Source organism: Scyliorhinus torazame, chromosome 2 (genome assembly GCF_047496885.1).
Source record: "Scyliorhinus torazame isolate Kashiwa2021f chromosome 2, sScyTor2.1, whole genome shotgun sequence".
NCBI lineage: Eukaryota > Metazoa > Chordata > Chondrichthyes > Carcharhiniformes > Scyliorhinidae > Scyliorhinus > Scyliorhinus torazame.
Window position 1 is genome coordinate 339,889,768 of NC_092708.1, and position 18,601 is coordinate 339,908,368.

Genomic DNA, 18,601 nt, shown 5'->3' on the forward strand with positions numbered 1-18,601 from the left:
CGGACCATCATGCAGCAACTAGGCACACAGCCCAGCTGACGCTTCAAAAGAAAAAAAAAATCTCCTGAATAAAATCTGGGAACGTGTGCCAAAGCTTCATCACAGGACTACAGGCAGATTGAATAGCAGAAGTGGTATTTTACAGAGAGCTAAATAATCCCACAAGCAAAGCTCTAATGTTCCATCACAGCCAGTGAATGGTTCTGGATAATTAAATTAAAGGGGAAATGTAATAAAGATATTAAGGAAAAGTTCCATTCTGACCTTGATATAAAGTCTTCACTTCCATCCCAAAAGATGAAAAGATCTTCCTTCTGGGGCCTCATGCCAGAGTTGACAGTGACTCCAACGTCTAATGCGGAACCACTGGAAAAAACAGGATGGGAAATGCCAATGTAAATGGCACCCTCCTGGCAAAAGTGTGCTCAGTATGCCTCTTCTGCCAGAAGGACAAATGCAAACCCACATATAGGCATCCTAGCTCAACAGATTGGTCAATACTGAGGATTCCCAGGCCTCTGGACCGTATACCACTGTGCTGCCAAATCTGCTGGGTCTTCCTGTTGGTGGGTCAAGACATTCCCAGGGATTGTGACGGGTTGTCTGGAACATTATCTGTAAGTATGATTCTGTCATTCGGTGGTAATGGGAGATATTCTGGGCCATGAGATTACAGATTGTGGTTGTGTACAGATTGGGGCAGCACAAGGGGTAGCACTGTTGCTTCACAGCTCCAGGGTTCCAGGTTCGATTCCCAGCTTGGGTCACTGTTTGTGTGGAGTCTGCACGGTATCCCAGTGTCTGCATCGGTTTCCTCCCACAAGTCCCAAAAAGACGTGCTGTCAGGTGAATTGGATATTCTGAATTCTCCCTCGGTGTACCCGAACAGGCCGCCGGAATGTGGCGACTAGGGGCTTTTCACAGTAACTTCATTGCAGTGTTAATGTATGCCTACTTGTGACAATAAAGATTATTATTAGTATGATTCTGCTGCCGATTGTCCATGGTGACCGGGGGTGAGTTTGCCACCATCATTCCCGGTGCCTAAATTGATGCTGGGTGTTCCATCCAATTTAATTCCTTCTGGGCTTTCTAGTGGTTTGATATAATTGAGTGGTTTGCGAGGCCTTTTCAGGAGGCATTTAAGAGTCAACCGCATTGCTGTGGGCTGGGAGTCACACGTAGGCCAGACCAGGTGAGGATGGCAGATTTCCTTGCCTCAAGGACATTAGTGAACCAGGCAGGTTTTTAAACCACTATCAGCAATGATTTCAGGGTTGTCATTAGACTTTCATTCCAGATCTATATTGATTGCCTTCTGCTGTGGTGGGATTAGAGTCCAGGTCCCCAGAACATTACCCGAAATCTCTGGATTACTAGTCCATTATGTGGCCTCTACCTTCCCCTGATACAGAGTAAAATGCTTTGGCCAGGTCAGTGAAACCTACAAAGAGTTCCTGATTTGTTTTCAATATTTTTTTTTGATTTGTTTTGCATCAAAGACCATGTTGGAGGTTCCTCTGGGAGCTCTAAAGCCACGCTGGGTCTCTAGGAGGTCCTCAGCTATTGGAAGTGGATGATTCAGGGGGCACTCCACAAATGCCGACACCCTCCCTAGGGGACCGTTGTAAATACAGACTCCCACCCCAAGGACCCTGAATGAATACTGACACCCTCCCCAAGTACCCCGAGTGAATACTGACACTCTCTCCAAAGACCCTCAGTGAATACTGAAACCTTCCCAAAGGATACTCAGTGAATACTGGCCCTCTGCAAGGAACCTGAGTGAATACTGACACCCTCCCCACAATCCCTTTGCAAATGCCGCAACCAACATTTCTCTCACACCCCATCCCGGCCAGTTTAAAATACTGTCCACTCCTGTTAATAATGACACACTCCTCAAAAGACCACTAAATACAGACCCACTCCAGAGGGACCACCTCTAAATACTGACACACTCACCAGTGATCATCTGCAAATATGGACTAACAGCCCGGGAGCCCTGCATATACTGACACCCTGTTTGTATCCAACCACCTTCTGCTGCATCATGATCGACTTTCCTCCAAAATTATGTCAGAAGTAGAGATGTTCACTAACAATAGCACATTGCTCAATTCAATTTTCAACTTCTCAATTAATCCAGCAGCATAATCTGGATGGAGATCTAATTGAGGTACACAAGATGCTAAAAAGGTATGGATAAAATAGGCATGGAGCTGATGCTCTCTCTTGTGGGGCATTCTAAAATAAGAGTTCTTCGAATAAGAGGCAGCAAATTTAAAACAGATGCAAGGGAAAATTCTTCCAAATGGTTGCGATTCTGTGGAATTCACTACCCCAGAGTGCTGTGGATGCAGGGACAGTGGGTAAATTTGAGGAGTTGGACAGATTTTTAATTGATAATGTGTTTAAGGGTTATGGAGAACGGGCAGGACAGTGGAGTTGAGGCCAGGATGGGGTCAACCATGATCACATTGAGAGCGTTTAGGCTCGGGAGGCTAAATTGTCTACTCCTGCTCCTAGGTCACGTGTTCTAGAGAGGAGATGCTCTGGCTGTTTTCGCAATTCAGCTCTTGGTCTGTAACGTTGTAGGTAGCAGATGAGGAACATATCAGCCATGGTAGGATGGCAGAGCAGACTCGATGGGCCGAATAGCCTAATTCTGCTCCTACATCTTATGAACTTGGGTTGATGTTGATATGTGGCAAGTAACATTCACGCCATCTCCAACAAGAGAAGGTAATCAGCATTCTTTGAGATTCAAAGACATTACCACTTTGCATCTTTCACATCAAAATTCTGGGGGGAAAAAAATCAACCATTCACCAGGAACTTGGGCAGCACGGTGGCGCAGTGCTTAGCACAGCAGTCTCACGGCGTCGAGGTCCCAGGTTCGATCCCGGCTCTGGGTCACTGTCTGTGTGGAGTTTGCACATTTTCTCCCCGTGTTTGCATGGGTTTCACCCCCACAATCCAAAGATGTGCAGGGTAAGTGGATTGGTCACGCTAAATTGCCCCTTAATTGGAAAAAATGAATTGGGCACTCTAAAGTTTAAAAAAAAACACGATTCACCAGGAACTTAACTGTGCCAGCCACAGAAATACTGTATTTACAAGAGTACGTCAGAGGCTGGGATATCCTGCAGCCAGTAACTCACCTGTTGGCTTACCAAAGCCTGTCCACCAGCCACAAGGCTCAAGTCAGGAGTGTGATGATTGGAATACCCCCATTTGCCTGGATAAGCGCTACTCCAACCGACTTAGCTAGGAACTGAATAATCTGTTGCATGTTTTTTTTTTAAGGTATTGCCAAAGAAAAAACATGTGCGGATCTACAAGAGGGAATTATAAATCCTCAATATAATTGTTTTTGAATATTCCTCATATAAACCCCTTCAACTGTAGTTTCTGTTTCAGCGAACTGAAATTCCTGTTTTTCTGATGTCGAATCATTGTCTATGTAAGCAAGAGATTAATACTTAACGATGGGGGAGGGTTTGATACTGCAATGGTGTAAGCATTTAATCTCGATGACTGAAGCCAATATCTATATCACTGCATTGCATTGAATGTTAAATTTTCATATACCTCCATGATATGCTTTTCTCCAGATGAATTTAGATGGTTCTGGTCATCCACAGTTACTAATCTGTAAGTCAGGGACATGCTTGCATCATGCAGGTTTTCTTTGTTCAAATATTCAGTTAATCCTAATGACTCGGCAACCTGAAGCATGTGTGGAGGGGAAAAAAAACACCAATTAACCATAATTTCCTTCCGTCCAATTCACAAAACTATTGCCATGCTATACTTGTTTACTCGCTACTCGTGAAGTCTGGTTTCCAAAGTAAAAAGGTGGCTTCTTTTCCACCATGTATTGTGGCAAATGAGATCTTTAATAGAATTCATTGAAATCTTGTAAAATATATTTGGCTACGTTTTGCAAATTTTAAACAGATGTATGATTCAATGTGGAAAGATGGTCATTTGGGGTTGCTGGAACTGCTATGAAATAGCCAAGAATACCAAACCTACCAAACCACTGAAGGAGATCAACAAGGTAAACAAAACTTTGTAAAGAATGGCATAACTATCATATGAAGAGAGGAGTCTGGCAAGTTTGCTTTTGATCACCTATCGAGGATGATACATTTTAATCTCAACAATGAAGTAACCATTGAGATCTAAATTCCTTGGATAGACTGGTATCTGTTAAGGATCTGTGGTAACAGATAGTCGCACTGAATCAAAACAGAAAATGCAGGAAGTACTCAGCAAGTCTGGCAGAACCTGAAGTATTCACTCTCTGTCTCTCCACAATTGCTGCTAGATCATGGAGTATTTCAGCATTTCACATTTTTTCAGATTTCCAGCATCTGCAGTACTTTGCTAGTCTATCCTTGCTGGATCATTGGTTACTGCCAACCATGATGATTATGGAACTAATGCCAAGAAAAATCAGGGTTCTACATTAGTCTTGAAAGACCAGGATATGGGATAAGTATAGATAAGAATTTAGATGGATTAAAGGGCTTGGTTTGGAACGCACTGAGGTGAAAGTAAAGTTAGTTTAGGTAGAAAGTTGTATGCCGAGTAGAGGAAATGGAAACGGATAGGTTATTCTATCTTGAAAAAGACTTATGGGAAACAAGCAGGGGAATGGGATAAAATTAGGCAGCCCATGTAGAGAAAATCATCAGCAGAGATTTGCTGGGCCAAATGATCTATTTCAGTGCTGGAGTATTCAATGATCCTACTTCTCATTCTCCATTACCCTCCCAAGTAGGATAAAAATGTTCTCACCAAGGTATATTTCCTCCCTCAGTCTCTGCACCAAATGACTTCTCATCCCCTGTGTTTACAACCTCCATCTTGACTCTCCTCATGCTTTCTGTCCTCACGAGTTCACTGGCTTATCACTGACTTATCATCCCTAAGTTTTGCTCTCCAAGTCAACACTGCAACTCATATTCAGTCTCCTCTTTCACCGTGACACTCCCATCATATCAAATATAATTAGGGCCATCCCTGGTCACCTTCTTGTATCATCGCCTAACCTTATCTCCTCCCAAGGATCAATCCTTGACATCCTATTTTTCACCTACATGCTGCCCCTCAGCAACATCTGAAAGCATAGTGTTAGTTTTCACATGTACGCTGTCGACACCCAAACTATCTCAACTCCTCCACTGTTGCTAAATTACCAGACTGTTTTATCTGTATTCAGTATTGGATGAGCAATAATTTCCATTAAATATTGGAAAGACTGAAGCTATCATCTTGTGGTCCATGCTCCAAACTTATTTCCTAGCTTCCGGCTCCATCTCTCCCTGGCAACTGTCCAAGACTGCAACCTTGGTGTTGTATTTGGCCCAGTTAGGAGCTTCTGACCTCATATGCGTACCATTTCCACCCCCATATCATTGCTCAACTTGGTCCCCGTCTCTGCTCATCTGCTGGTGAAACCTTCATTAATGTCTTTATCACCTCCAGTCTTCACCATCCCAATGCAATCCTGGCAGGTATCCCATGCTACCCTCTGTAAATGTGAGGTCATTCAAAGTTTTACTTCCCATGCCCTTACTCACACCAAATCCCATTCATCTAGCATCCCTATGCTCACTCATCGACATTGGTGCCACATCAAGTGGCATTGATTGCAAAGTTTCAATGCTCATTTTAAATGCCTCCATGGCCTCACTTCTCCCCATCTCTGTTATCTCTTCCAGTTTCACAACCTCCAGTGCTCATCTAATGCTGACCTCTTAAGCATTCCAGATTTTAATTACCCCACCAGTGGTGGTACTGCCTTCAGCTGCTCAGACCCCGAGCTCTGGAATTCCCTCCCTAAACCTCTCCAAATCTCTACCTCTATTTCTTCCTTAAAGATACTCCTTAAAACCTACCTCTTTGGCCAAGCTTCTGGCCATCTGCCCTAGTATCACTTAATTTGGCTTTGGTGTCTAATTTTGCTCAATATACTCAGGTGAAGTTCCTAATGATGTTTTATCTTAAAGAGGCTACATAAAGATAAGTAGTTAAAGTAAAGAAATCAATCTACAGGAGATGGTATCCATCATAGAATCTAAAAAGGATGGCTGAACGTGGAGTGTGCTCTGTACCTCTGGATGGTGGCAAGAGGTTGTCCTCATTAATGGCAGAGAGCCAAACACTATCGGCTTTTGGACAGCTTACCAATTGGGAGGAGTAGGCCACTCAGCTCTGCGAGTTTGACCCACCATTCAAGAAGATCATGGCGGAAAGGATTGTAATTTCAACTCCACATTTCCACTTACCCCCCAAAACTTTTTACCCCCTTGTTTATCAAGAATCTATCTTGCTCTGCCTTAAAAATATTCAAAGACTCTGTTTCTACTGCCTTTTGAGGAAGAGAGTTCCAAGACTCACTACTCTCAGACTTTCCCACCTGCCACCATTTAATTATGTCAACAGATACTTTGTATCAGATTGTAGAACAGAGTAGGCAAAATTAGAGCTTCAAATATGTGCAGGAGTTCACTAACAGAACATGATGCAATGAGAAGAATGCAACAGGCAAGGCATGTGTGCGTCATATAACTGCAGTATTCTTGGGAAGTGACAGAATTGATTCCACATGGGAGAAGACTGAATAGCAGACTAAAACGGAGGTGGTGATCAGTCTTGGTTACCTCGATACTTAACTATTCTAATGCTATCCTGGCCAGTGTCCCATCTTACACCCTCCTTGTGGAGGCCCTCCAACACTCTGTGTGCGTCTCTTAATGCACATGCTATGTTCACCCATCACTGCTGTGCTCATTGACCTACATTGGCTCCCAGTCAAGCAATGTTACAATTTTTAAATTCTCTTCCTACTTTTCAAATCCCTAAACAGCCTTGCCCTTCCTTCTCTCTGTAAGCCATGACCACTCAGAAAACTCTACATGCCACCAAATCTGTCATCTTGCACTCCCAATTTGAATCCACCATTGGTGGTCATACTATCAGCTGCCTAGACACTAAGCTCTGGGATTTCCTTCCTAAACCTTTCTGCCTCTCGAACTTCCTGCCATCCTTGAAACCTACCTCTTTGACCAAGCTTTTAGTCACTGGTCCTAATATCTCACATGGTTTGGTGTCAAATTTTCTTTGATAATGCTCCAGTGAAGTGCCTTAGAATGAAAAGAAATATATAAATGCAAGTTGTTGTTAAAGAATTAAGTAGCTAACTAGACTGGAGACTGTCACATGCCGAGAGACTGCTTAAGTGAGGGACAGGAGAGCACCAACACCAATGGAACCCTAATTCACTCCTTTCATGGATTATTTAATGCTAAAATTATTGGGGGGGGAAAGCAAATACACAGATATACCCCAAAGCAAATGCTCTTTAAAAGAACGAAGTAATGATGTTTCAGAACAGCAACAATTGCAATTTTATCACATCTTCAACTTAATAAAACTCTCCAAAATGTTTAAAGAACAAGCATAGTTCCAAGTGCAGTTTAACATATGTCTAACAGATGAAACAATTCATTTATATGATGTTGCTTTAGAATGAGTCAAATGACCTTGAAAGAGACATAAAGGCTCTCTTGTTAGAACAACGATCGAGATGCTCTGTTCTCATTCTCATTTAAGCGGAGCTTCATTTTGATATTCAATTGTATAAAATATAACACTTCAGTTTAGTGCACATTTCCTTTACTTCTTGCATATTTGAATTATTGGAAAACAGGCTCTATTTCTTCCTTATTGATGCTCCTTAAAACCTACCTCTTTGACCAAGTTTCTGGCCATCATGGCTTACAATGGGTGAGCACCAATAGCTGGCAAAATCAAAACATTCACCATTAGCAAAACAGGTATCATGAGCTACCAATAAAAGGCAACTCCAATAAATTGTGGACTTAATTTCAGCACAAAGTATGTATTTTATATATTTGGTTGTCCTTAAATATCTTCCTGCATAAAATGAATAGCATAATTGATGGGAGAAATTTTAAGAAATAAATCTGTTTTTTCTAATGTTTTATTGACAAAAATGTAAAAGCATTTACCTGAAGAGAAGAGATCTGCAAGGGCTGCTGAGGACTTAGCATCCGAATGGTACTACAGTGCTCATCAGCCATTTTCTTAACATGTCTATGCAGCATCTCAAATTCTTTGTACACATCTGGAAATTGTGGTCGGGCAGGTCGTCCTTTTTCCACCTAGGAATTCAGCACATGAAAACCAGCTCCACTGCAGAACAAAGCCTTTTCCTTATATGACTTGAGTATCTAAAGATCCAACCGTATAAATTTTCTAACGTGTACTATAGCAGAAAAGCTAACTATTGTACAACATAATTGCATTTCAAAATTATTACCCAAGTGAGAATTTTGTCATATACATTAACTTTGTACCAGGCGTGTCCAGAGCTCTTGATTCATAGCACATTTTCTATCCTATCCACAAAGTATTTTCTTTACTAAACCAAAACCTTGGGAGATGTGTGAAAGCCTTAAAGGAGCATTCCTTCATAATGGGCTCCTAGATATAAACACTATTAAGGATATAATTCAGTTGCTGTTACGATGGCACCAACTATATTTGTAGCTAGAAATGTAAGCCATGCTCATAAACATTCCCTTGGTCAAAAAGAAAGTTCAAATAGAAAGGGAAAAAACTGTAAATGTAAGAAATATGGGTCAATCTGTATCTGGAAAGGGAAAAGACTAATTCATGTTTTGGCTTTAACGGAGCAAATAAGGTACACCTAAAGCATTTTTATAGATGGTAACTGATCTCCTGTCTATCCCTAGCTTTGTTTCCACTGCATCTATCCAAAGGCATATGAAGGTTTCTGTGTGTATCATTCAAAAGCCTGCGTAGCACATTTGTCACAATATTTAAATGTTTCTGCTCAGAATGTTTTTCTGAGTTGAAGGGTGGTGGTAGGAGGACAGAAGAAGTGCCACAGTACAATCATGTAACAATGTGCTTTGCACCCAAAGAAAATAAATTAAAGTAATTCAAAAATTATCAACGAGGCAATTTTTGGCTGAGGATAGGTTTGCATCTCAAACCAAGGTAAAAAGAAATATGTTTAGATTGAACCAAAAGAAAGGTCATCTCCTAGAGTTACAGACTGGCTGTGCGCATTATCCTTCTGCTTTTAGCAGATTTTGTTTGAAGTGGGAGGAGAGAGCAGTATTTAGGGGGAAAAAAAAAAATCAGAACTCCTCACCTTAATTATTAGGTCCAACATTTGAGTACAACACCATAGGGTGGCAGCTTTCATTAAACCATCACAGCTGACGTACTGCTAACAATTCTCATCGAGGATTCTGTTTCGTCACCATTATTTCCAGTTTGCGATAGGGGTTGGAAAGACTTGCAAAATGGTGGATTCATGAATAACTTTGCGAATTGAGGGAGGTCACATGCACACATATACACATGCACACTTGAAGTCTTTAAACAAAAAAGTAAATGTTTGTTTTGGGTCCTCCCAGAGCCTATTAAGTTTGCAATATCATGCAGTATTGAATTTGCTTATTTCAGTGGAGCCAGGAAGGAATGCATCTTTAAGCAACCAGGAAAGCCTTCAGACATTCAAGTTTAACAAGTAGATTCAACTACTAGAAGATATGCTATTTTCTCTGAAACATTTTCCAAGCTTGGCATGTTACTGTATTCATAAAGTTGGATGAATAAAATAATCAACTGCAAAATAAGCACATATTTTGTGGTCATAATGATGGCAAAAAACTGTCAGCGTTCAGCATCATTATTCCACTGAAATTGACAGCTCATGAACAGAATAATGTGGAAATCCAATATTGCTTTATAATTCTACGCTTTTCCAGTGAGTACGCAGTTGAGGTCTCAGAGTACAAACCCTAAATAGCAAATTGATGAAAACTGCCATTTTGGTTTTTAAACATAGTAACTCACGATAAAAATACTTTAAAAAAAACCTTGTTGAAGTGTAACTGTAATCTTGAGTGTATCAAATTAATAATTACTACTAAACCCTTAACTGGCCCTAAATGCAAATTTTACATTTTTGGAATGTCAAATTTCCCCATAATGATAAAACTTAGCTTCTATCTTAATCTAGCCAATCACTTCTTTTGTTATCTGTAAATTGAAATTAAAAGTGAAGGATTGCGGTCTCTGAACACTTCAATGTGATTGGGTGATTACTTAATTGTCAACATCACTGCTGCTACACACCGAGGCATCCCCTTTACTTGGCACCAGATTTAAACTGCAGTCAGGAAAGCAGAAAGCCAGATACTGCTAGACCTTTGTGGGCACCTTTCTCAAAGGTCAGTACTTTGCTGCCAACCACAAAATCTGGGCTAAGAATTTTCTAAATGGCTTCAGATTACTTGGCCTATTGCGAAATCATCATGCACATCAACAATGGCATATATTAGTATATGGAAATAAAATAGCTGTAAATGGGTTTGTTTTGTGAATAAATTTGCTTACATTTTCTGTCAGATTGTCTATAGTTGTCTTAATTTAAAACTACATTGCTTTAAGAGAATTTTGAACACATTAGAAATCAGTAATAAAATGTACATAACAGTCGGTATCGATTATATTGGAAAAATTTACCTATGCAGATGTCTGCAGTCTGCACCAGTTGATTGCTCTGATAAATTATTTTGGGCTTCTTAGTTAAAAGTACATTATGGTCATTTTGTTTTTGTGGATGAAATATTAGGAACTGGGCTTGAATATTTATTGCTTGGTTATAAAACTTGGTATCTATCCTGTATTAAAGTTCAAAATAAAGCTAACCACACAGACTCACTCCAAGGATAATGCCTTACCTTCATCAACAGAAATTCCCAGAGAGTAATGACTTTAGTAAGCCGGGGGAGAGCCAATTCCATCAGTTCCTCATCATCACACTGTTTCAGGAGCTGGTTAAAACAGTTTTAATTACTGTGTTGTCAGAAGACATGATATTCAGTACCCTGCGATTAAACTGTGATTGGTACATCGCTAATTTCATTCAAACATTAATATCCTACAGTCACTTAAATTAACTAATGCAGATTGAGGTTTCATGATTTGAAACAAAAACAGAAAATGCTGGAAATACTCAGCAAGTCTGGCAGCGATAGGTGGAGATCGACAAAGATGTTTTGGACAAAAAGACAAAGGGAATGTAAATGGGGGTTATTAAGGTAAGAAGGATGCTGATAGTGGTACATAGAGATTTGAGAATGTGTTAAAGACAGAACAAAGATAATCAGTGTGCCAAAGGGCAACCAGTAACAGGAAACAGATGGCACAAGAAGGGGGGGGGGAAGACTATGGTGAGGGAAAAACAGTTTGATGTAAGAAATGGAAATAAAATTATAGAAATAAAAATGGGGTGAAGGTGGAGGAGAGAGCTCACAGTCTGAAGTAGTTGAACTCGATATTAAGTCCGGAAGGCTGTAACGTGCCTAATCGTAAGATGAGGTGCTGTTCCTCCAGTTTGTGCAGGGTTTTATTGGAATATTTCAGCAGTCCAAGGACAGACATGTGGATATGAGAACAGGAGTGAGTTGAAATTGCAAGCAACAGGAAGTTCTGGGTCCTGCCTGGGGACAGACAGGTGTTCTGCAAAGCAGTCACCCAGTCTGCGTTTGGTATAGAGTAGACCGCATTGGGAGCAGCAAATGCAATAGACCAGATTGAAAGATCTCACTTGGAAAAGAGTTTTAATGATCTTATTGCTTTGAATATTAAAATTCTTGATCCACTCACATAATTTTGACTTTAAAATCTGTAACAAGCTTTTGAACAAAAGAATGCTGACATTTCAACAGTTCAGCTCCACGGCACCAAAATTAAAATACAATTCTTTTAAGAAACCTTTGGTGGATTTGGAGTCAAAAAGTAATTGGCTACTTCTGTAAGAACAAACATATTAATAAAGTGCCACATACAGACTTGTCAGCAAAATTAGAGCTCATGGAATAAATGCAGCATGGATTCCAATTTTTTCCCGGAAATGGAGGCGAATGGTGAATAGTTGTTTCTCAGACTGAAGGGAGTGAGCAGTGGAGTCACCAAGGATCAGTATTAGGACCCCTGCTTTCCTTGACACATATTAATGATCTAGACTTGGGTATGCAGGGCAATTTCAAAATTTGTAGATTATGCAAAACTTGGAAGTATTGTGAACTCAAAAGAGAAAAAGCTGGAAAATTTCAGCACGTCTGGAAGCTGTAGGGAGAGAAAAGAGCTAATGTTTCGAGTCCAGGTGACCCTTTGTCAAAGTATTATGAACTGTGACTTCAAGAGGACATAGATAGTAGGCTGTTGGGATGGGCAGACAACTGACTGATTCATCTTGGTAGCAAAATCAAGGAGAGGCAATTTGATACAATTCTAAAGGGTGTAGAGGAGCAGATGGACCTCACAGTAAATGTACACAAAGTATTGAAGGTGAGAAAACAGTTAAAGCATGTGGGGTCCAGGGCTTTATAAGTATAAAAGCAAGGAAGTTACGATAAACCCGTACGAAACATTGGTTCGGGCTCCAGTAATTATTGTGTCCAGTTCTGGGCTTTAGGAAAGGTGTGAAGACATTAGAGAAGGTGCGTAAAAGATTCAGAATGTATTCAGGGATGAATGACTTCAGTTACACTGATAGATTGGAGAAGGTGGGGATGTTCTCCTTAGAGAGATTAAGAGAAGAATTTGATAAGAGGTGCTCAATATTATAAGTGATCTGCACAGTAAGTCTTAATAATAATATAATAATCGCTAATTGTCACAAGTAGACTTCAATGAAGTTATTGTGAAAAGCCCCTAGTCGCCACATTCCGGCGCCTGTTCGGGGAGGCCGGTACAGGAATTGAACCCGCACTGCTGGCATTGTTCTGAATTACAAGCCAGTTGTTTAGCCCACTGTGTTAAACCAGCCCCCATGCTTCATGCTTTGTGTTACAACACCAGGTTAAAGTCCAACAGGTTTATTAGGAATCACAAGCTTTCGGAGCGTAGCTCCTTCATCAGGTGAGTGAAGAGGTAGGTTACACAAACACCTTGATTATTTCAATGCTCTCTCCAAGCTGATCTCCCATCTTCCATCCTCCATAAACTTGAGCACATCTATAACTCCAGTTCTCTGTATCCTAACTCGCACCAAGTCGCATTGACATGTCACCTGTGCTCCCTAATCCACATTGGTTCCTAGTGCACCATTTTTTAAATTACTTTTTCCAAACCTCCATGGTTCACTCTGCCCTAGTCCACATTACAAAACCTCAGATATCTGTGCTCCTCCGATTCTGGCCTCTTGGCATCCCTTACTTTAATCGCTCCAGCATTGGAGACCAAAACTATAGGCTGTTAATTCTTGAATCCCCTCCTAAAACTCTGTCTCTCTACCTCACCCGTTCTCCTTTAATACAATCCTTAAAACTTAATTTGTTGGCCAAATTATCAGCACATCATCATTTTTAGGAGACATGCCAGAAGGAATTACACTCCCTCCCCACCTCCCGCTTCTCCTCCACATCTCACCTCTCCACTGTCCCACATCAGGTGAAGCAAATTTCAAATTCATGTCTCACCCCTGTCTCTTCATGCTTTGTTTGTCACCCGTTTACTCTCCCCTCTCTTCCCCTTAACTGCGCAACACAGTGGTTAGCACGGTTGCTTTACAGCACCCAGAACGCGGGTTTGATTCCCGGCTTGGTTCACTATCTGTGCGGAGTCTGCTCATTCTCTCCGTGTCTGCGTGGGTTTCTTTCAGGCGCTCCGGTTTCCTCCCACAAAAGTCCCAAAAGACGTGTTTGTTAGGTGAATTGGGTATTCTGAATTCTCCCTCAGTGTACCCGAACAGGCATCATAGTGTGGCGACTAGGGCATTTCACAGTAACTTCACTGCAGTGTTAATGTAAGCCTACTTGTGTCACAAATAAAGATTATCATTTAACTGACCAAACCCTCCCTCAGTCCATCAACCACCAAGGTACTAAATCAAAGTTAAAGTTCAGACCCATCTGTTCCTAGTTACTCCCACAACCCTGCTCGGACTTGCTTCACCCCTCTGCTCTGCACTGTCCCCCATCACCATCATTCCTATCTCCTGTTTTCCCGCTTTCCGGCTTTACCACCTACTCCACATCACCTTTCCTCCTCTCAATGCTCATTCACCCTTTCCTTCCCGTACCTTCTTTCCCTTACCCTTTCTTTCTCCTCTTTTCCCTCCTTCCACCTCTTTCTCCCCTTCTCAGATCTCCCCTCCGCCATCTTCTTCTCCCAAAGCTCCCCTAAGTACATTCTTCTCTTCCTCTGTCTGTACTCTTCTCTCACTTCTCACTCTTCAACTCCAGACTACGTTCCATGTATTTGGCGGAATGTAATACAGCCAAGGACACTTTACATGCAACACAATTTCTTTGACAGCACTTCCCAAACCTGCAACCACTACCACCTAAAAGGACAAAGACAGCAGATGCATGGCAACACCACCATCTGCAAGTTCTCTCATCCAAGTCACCATCCTGACTTGAAAATATGTTGCCATTCTTTCACTATTGTTGGGTCAAAATCCTGGAAATTTCCTCCCTAACAGCCTGGGAGTGCACCAATGCCATATGGTCTGCAGTGATTCAAGCTTACCATCACCTTTTCAAGGACAATTAGGAATGGGCAATAAATGCTGGCCTAGCCAGCAACACCTACATCACTTGAAAGAATAAAAAAATTCTTAAGAGGTGGACATTACATTGAAGATTCATTAAATATTTTAGTACATTTAGAAATGACGCATTAAGTAAATTCCACCCAAATTTATCCAAGCCATATGTAGCAAAACCTAATACCTCTTTTAATCTTGCTTTCTTCTTCAGGACTTGTTCTTGATTATAAGTGTTATGGTGTTTTGGAGGTCGGCCACGTCGTACAGTTCGCCGGCGTCCAGGGAAATGTCGTGCTACTATAACCTTTTCCGTCTAGAAGAAATAAAAACTTGCATATTTTACTTTATTTTGAGGAACTCAAGGTAATTTTCCAGTATGGGCTCGGCAAATATCCAATTCTAAATAAAACATTGTACTGTTATAGGGTACAAAGTCAAAGAGATAAAATAGAGATGAATAGGGAAGTGGTTTGCCAATTAAGTGCCATATTTGGGTCAGTAAGAAACCAAGTTGAATATATTTATATTAATCAATCAGTCCAAACCCAAAAGTAGAAAACACAAAGGCAATCCAGTAAGTCCCAAATATAGAACTGATTTGAAAACTATTTGGTCAGGAATCAACACAAATACATATCAATGTCCAACAACTTTTAATACAGAAAATAATAGCCCAAGGAATTTCACAGAAGCAGGAGGAGAAAAATGAACAAAGTGAGGAAAATATTATTAGGATAGGAGACCAACAACTTGGTCAAAGAGCTAAGTTTTAAGGAGAGTCTAAAAGGACAAGAGGGAAGGGATTGCAGAGAATGGGGCTAAAAGCACAGGTACAATCAATATTCCTGCAGCAGAGTTTGGGTCAGCTGAACTTTACAGAATGTAGAGGTGAGAGGTCAGCCAGAAGAACGGACCTCTTCTGGAAGTGACAATTACATGGATGAAGATTTCAACAGAAAATAGGCTGAGGCACAGTGGAAACAGACCGTGTTACAAAGTGGGAAGTAGGTGGCCTCTGTGATAGAGAACATAGGGTAGAATAGGAGGATGAGGTTGGAACAATCTGGTTTAATTCCAAGACAATGAGCAGGGTACATGGAATCAGTGGCATGATAATGGAACTTGTTGAATATACCCAGCTTGGGTCACTGTTTGTGCAGAGTCTGCACGTTCTCCCCATGTCTACGTAGGTTTCCTCCGGGTGCTCCGGTTTCCTCCCACAGTCCAAAGATGTGCAGGTTAGGCGGATTGATCATGCTAAATCCTTAGTATCCAAAAAAAGGTTAGATGGGGTTACTGGGTTACAGGGATAGGGTGGAGATGTGGGCTTAGGTAGGGTGATCTTTCCATGGGCCGGTGCAGACTTGACGGGCCGAATGGCCTCCTTCTGCATTGTAAATTCTATGTTCTATAATAGTTTGTCTTACCACGTACAGTTAGGAACTTTGGCTCCTCAAGACCAGATGTCCAACAATAGTGGAGAGAACTGATTTTGTTAGCATAGTTGGTCCAGTGCCTATGAATGATGTAGCCAAAGAGCAGCAGGAGTAAGGAGCCAAGAATATATTACTTGGTGTGAAGGGAAGTCACTGGCAGGGAACCTCTAGTTATGATCATACAAATAAGAACGGAAACAAGCAAGAGTAGTCACAATACATTGGATACAAGAGGACAGGCAATTGACATCATTAAAAGCTGTTGAGAGGCTGCAAAGCACTAAATCATCATCATCATCGAGGATGTCATTTACAACCTAGATTACTGAATCTCAGAATTGTTCCAGCACAGGTGGCTATTCAGCTTATCGTGTCTGCACTGGCTCACTGAACGGACAATTTACCTAGTGCTATTCTTCTGCATTTTCTCCGTAACCTTGCACACATTATTTTCAGATAACAATCAAATTCCCTCTCAAATGCCTCGACCACACTCCAGCAGTATATTCCAGGTCTTAACTTCTCAGAAGAAGTAGAAAAGGCGATCATGTCACCATTGTTCCTTCTTCCAATTACTTTAAATCTGTGCCCTTGTCCTCGATCCTTTAATGAGTGGCAAGTTTTTCTCTATCTAGTGTGCCCAGCCCCTTCATGATTTTGAATACTTCTATCAACTCTCCTCTCACCTTCTCTTCTCCAAGGAAAACCGTTCCAACTTCTCCAACCAATCTTTGTAACTGAAGTTCCTCACCACGGAACCATTCTTATGAATCTTTTCTGCACTCGCTCCAATGCCGCCACATCCATCCTACAGTGCAGCACCCAGAAATGGACACAATATTCCAGCTAAGACCAAACCAGTGTCCTTTACAAGCTCAACATAGCCTCATTAATCTTGTATTCTGTACCCTTATTAATAAAGCCTAGGACATGGTTTGTTTTATTAGCCACCCACTCAACCAGTCCTGTCATTTTCAATGACTAATGTACATATACATACAGGTCACTCTGCTCCTGCACCCCCTTTAGAGTTGCACCCTTTAATTTATTTTGTTTCTCCAGGTTTTTCCAAACAAAATGAATCACTTCACATTTCCCAACACTGAATTTCATATGCCACTTGCCCACCCATTCCAACTTGTCTATATCCTTTTGACATTCTGCACTGTCCTCCTCACGGTTCACAATGCTTCCAAATGTTGTATTATTCACAAATGTTGAACTTGTGCCCTGTACATATCAGAAGGATCAAGGGTCCCAACATGGACCCCTGGAGAACTCCACTATAAACTTTCCTCCAGTCCGGAAAACATCTATTAATCTAACATCTAAAAAACATCCTATCGCTCAGTCAAACAGGAATAGGGCCATTTTAGTGCTGTAGCAGGAGCAGAAACATATTGAGATTGAAGCATGCAGTTATGGTAAACATTGGCACTTTGGGAGTGACATGTTCACAAACCTAGTAAGAAAGGGAGAGTAAAAGGCTTTGCTGGGGCATGGGCAATTGTGGAAAAGGGAGAGTGGATGAGCAGATAAACAGCTGAAGAATTGCTGAAAATGGAGAGTCAAAGGATAGAGAATTGGGAGCTTGAAAGTCAGTTTTAAGTTACTTGAGGAAAAAATTTGATCTGAAGTATTGGAAACATGTGATTCAAGTTGCACAGATAGTTAGTTCACCTTTAGGTTATTTTACATTTTCACTTCAAAATCTCCTATATTGCCAGAAACAAGTCAAAACTATGCCTGCTGACATTTCAGCAGCTGGGCTGCAAATACCAACCTTCATTTACGCAACTGGAAACATAGCAGAGATATGGTTGCTGTCAGAAATTAAACTGTTATATATCATCTGATTAAGTATTATTTTCTCTCTGTAAAATCTAAATTCAGACCACTTGAATCAAATAAGCACACCGCAATAGAAGTCAAACTACTTGCAACAATTACAAATGGAAAAGTAAAATGGAATGCCAGTGGAGCACATAATGTATTTGCGCCTGAGGCTGGTTGCATAATTTACTTTGCCATCTTTGGAATAGGTTTCAAACTACAATTGTTTCTAACAAAGACTACTTTGCTAATCTTAAAACAATGTAATCAAAGTACCAGATTCCTCTTAAATCCTACCATTTGAGGAGTGAAAATTGCAATTGGTTTTCTATTCTTCCCTTTATACTTTTCAGACCATCCATTGGGCCTTGGCAGAGATGGTTACAACTGCGGATGGTTCTGTTGTCTCTGTGGCCATTGACGATAGATAGAAATCGCTCCTTTAATGTTACAGCTACAAGGAGCTTCATGCGTTAGTTACAACAACATATGAAACTTACAGAACAGAAATAAAATGTCTTTCCTGAATACTTGTGATAATGCAAACCTTTAGTGCATCATTTTTTCAAGATCATTCCGCCGAATTACCCCATAAGTATTTCTACATCTTCTCCAGTACAGCTGTTTAAAATGTTTGCTGAGAGGTTAACTGCCTTTGACCCCAGCATGTACAAAAAAGGCAATATCCTGATAA

At 40.9% G+C, this 18,601-nt stretch overlaps 1 protein-coding gene across 1 annotated transcript in view; it reads right to left on the reverse strand.

Moving 5' to 3' along the window:
- Positions 1 to 18,601, reverse strand: part of znf839 (zinc finger protein 839) — a 55,840-nt gene that overhangs the window by 17,122 nt on the left and 20,117 nt on the right. The window contains exons 3-6 of the mRNA XM_072490438.1: positions 14,823 to 14,951; positions 10,821 to 10,913; positions 8,049 to 8,201; positions 3,595 to 3,732 (exon numbers count right to left, since the gene is read on the reverse strand). Coding sequence (XP_072346539.1) covers positions 3,595 to 3,732; positions 8,049 to 8,201; positions 10,821 to 10,913; positions 14,823 to 14,951 — 513 coding nt within the window. The remainder of the gene's footprint in view (positions 1 to 3,594; positions 3,733 to 8,048; positions 8,202 to 10,820; positions 10,914 to 14,822; positions 14,952 to 18,601) is intronic.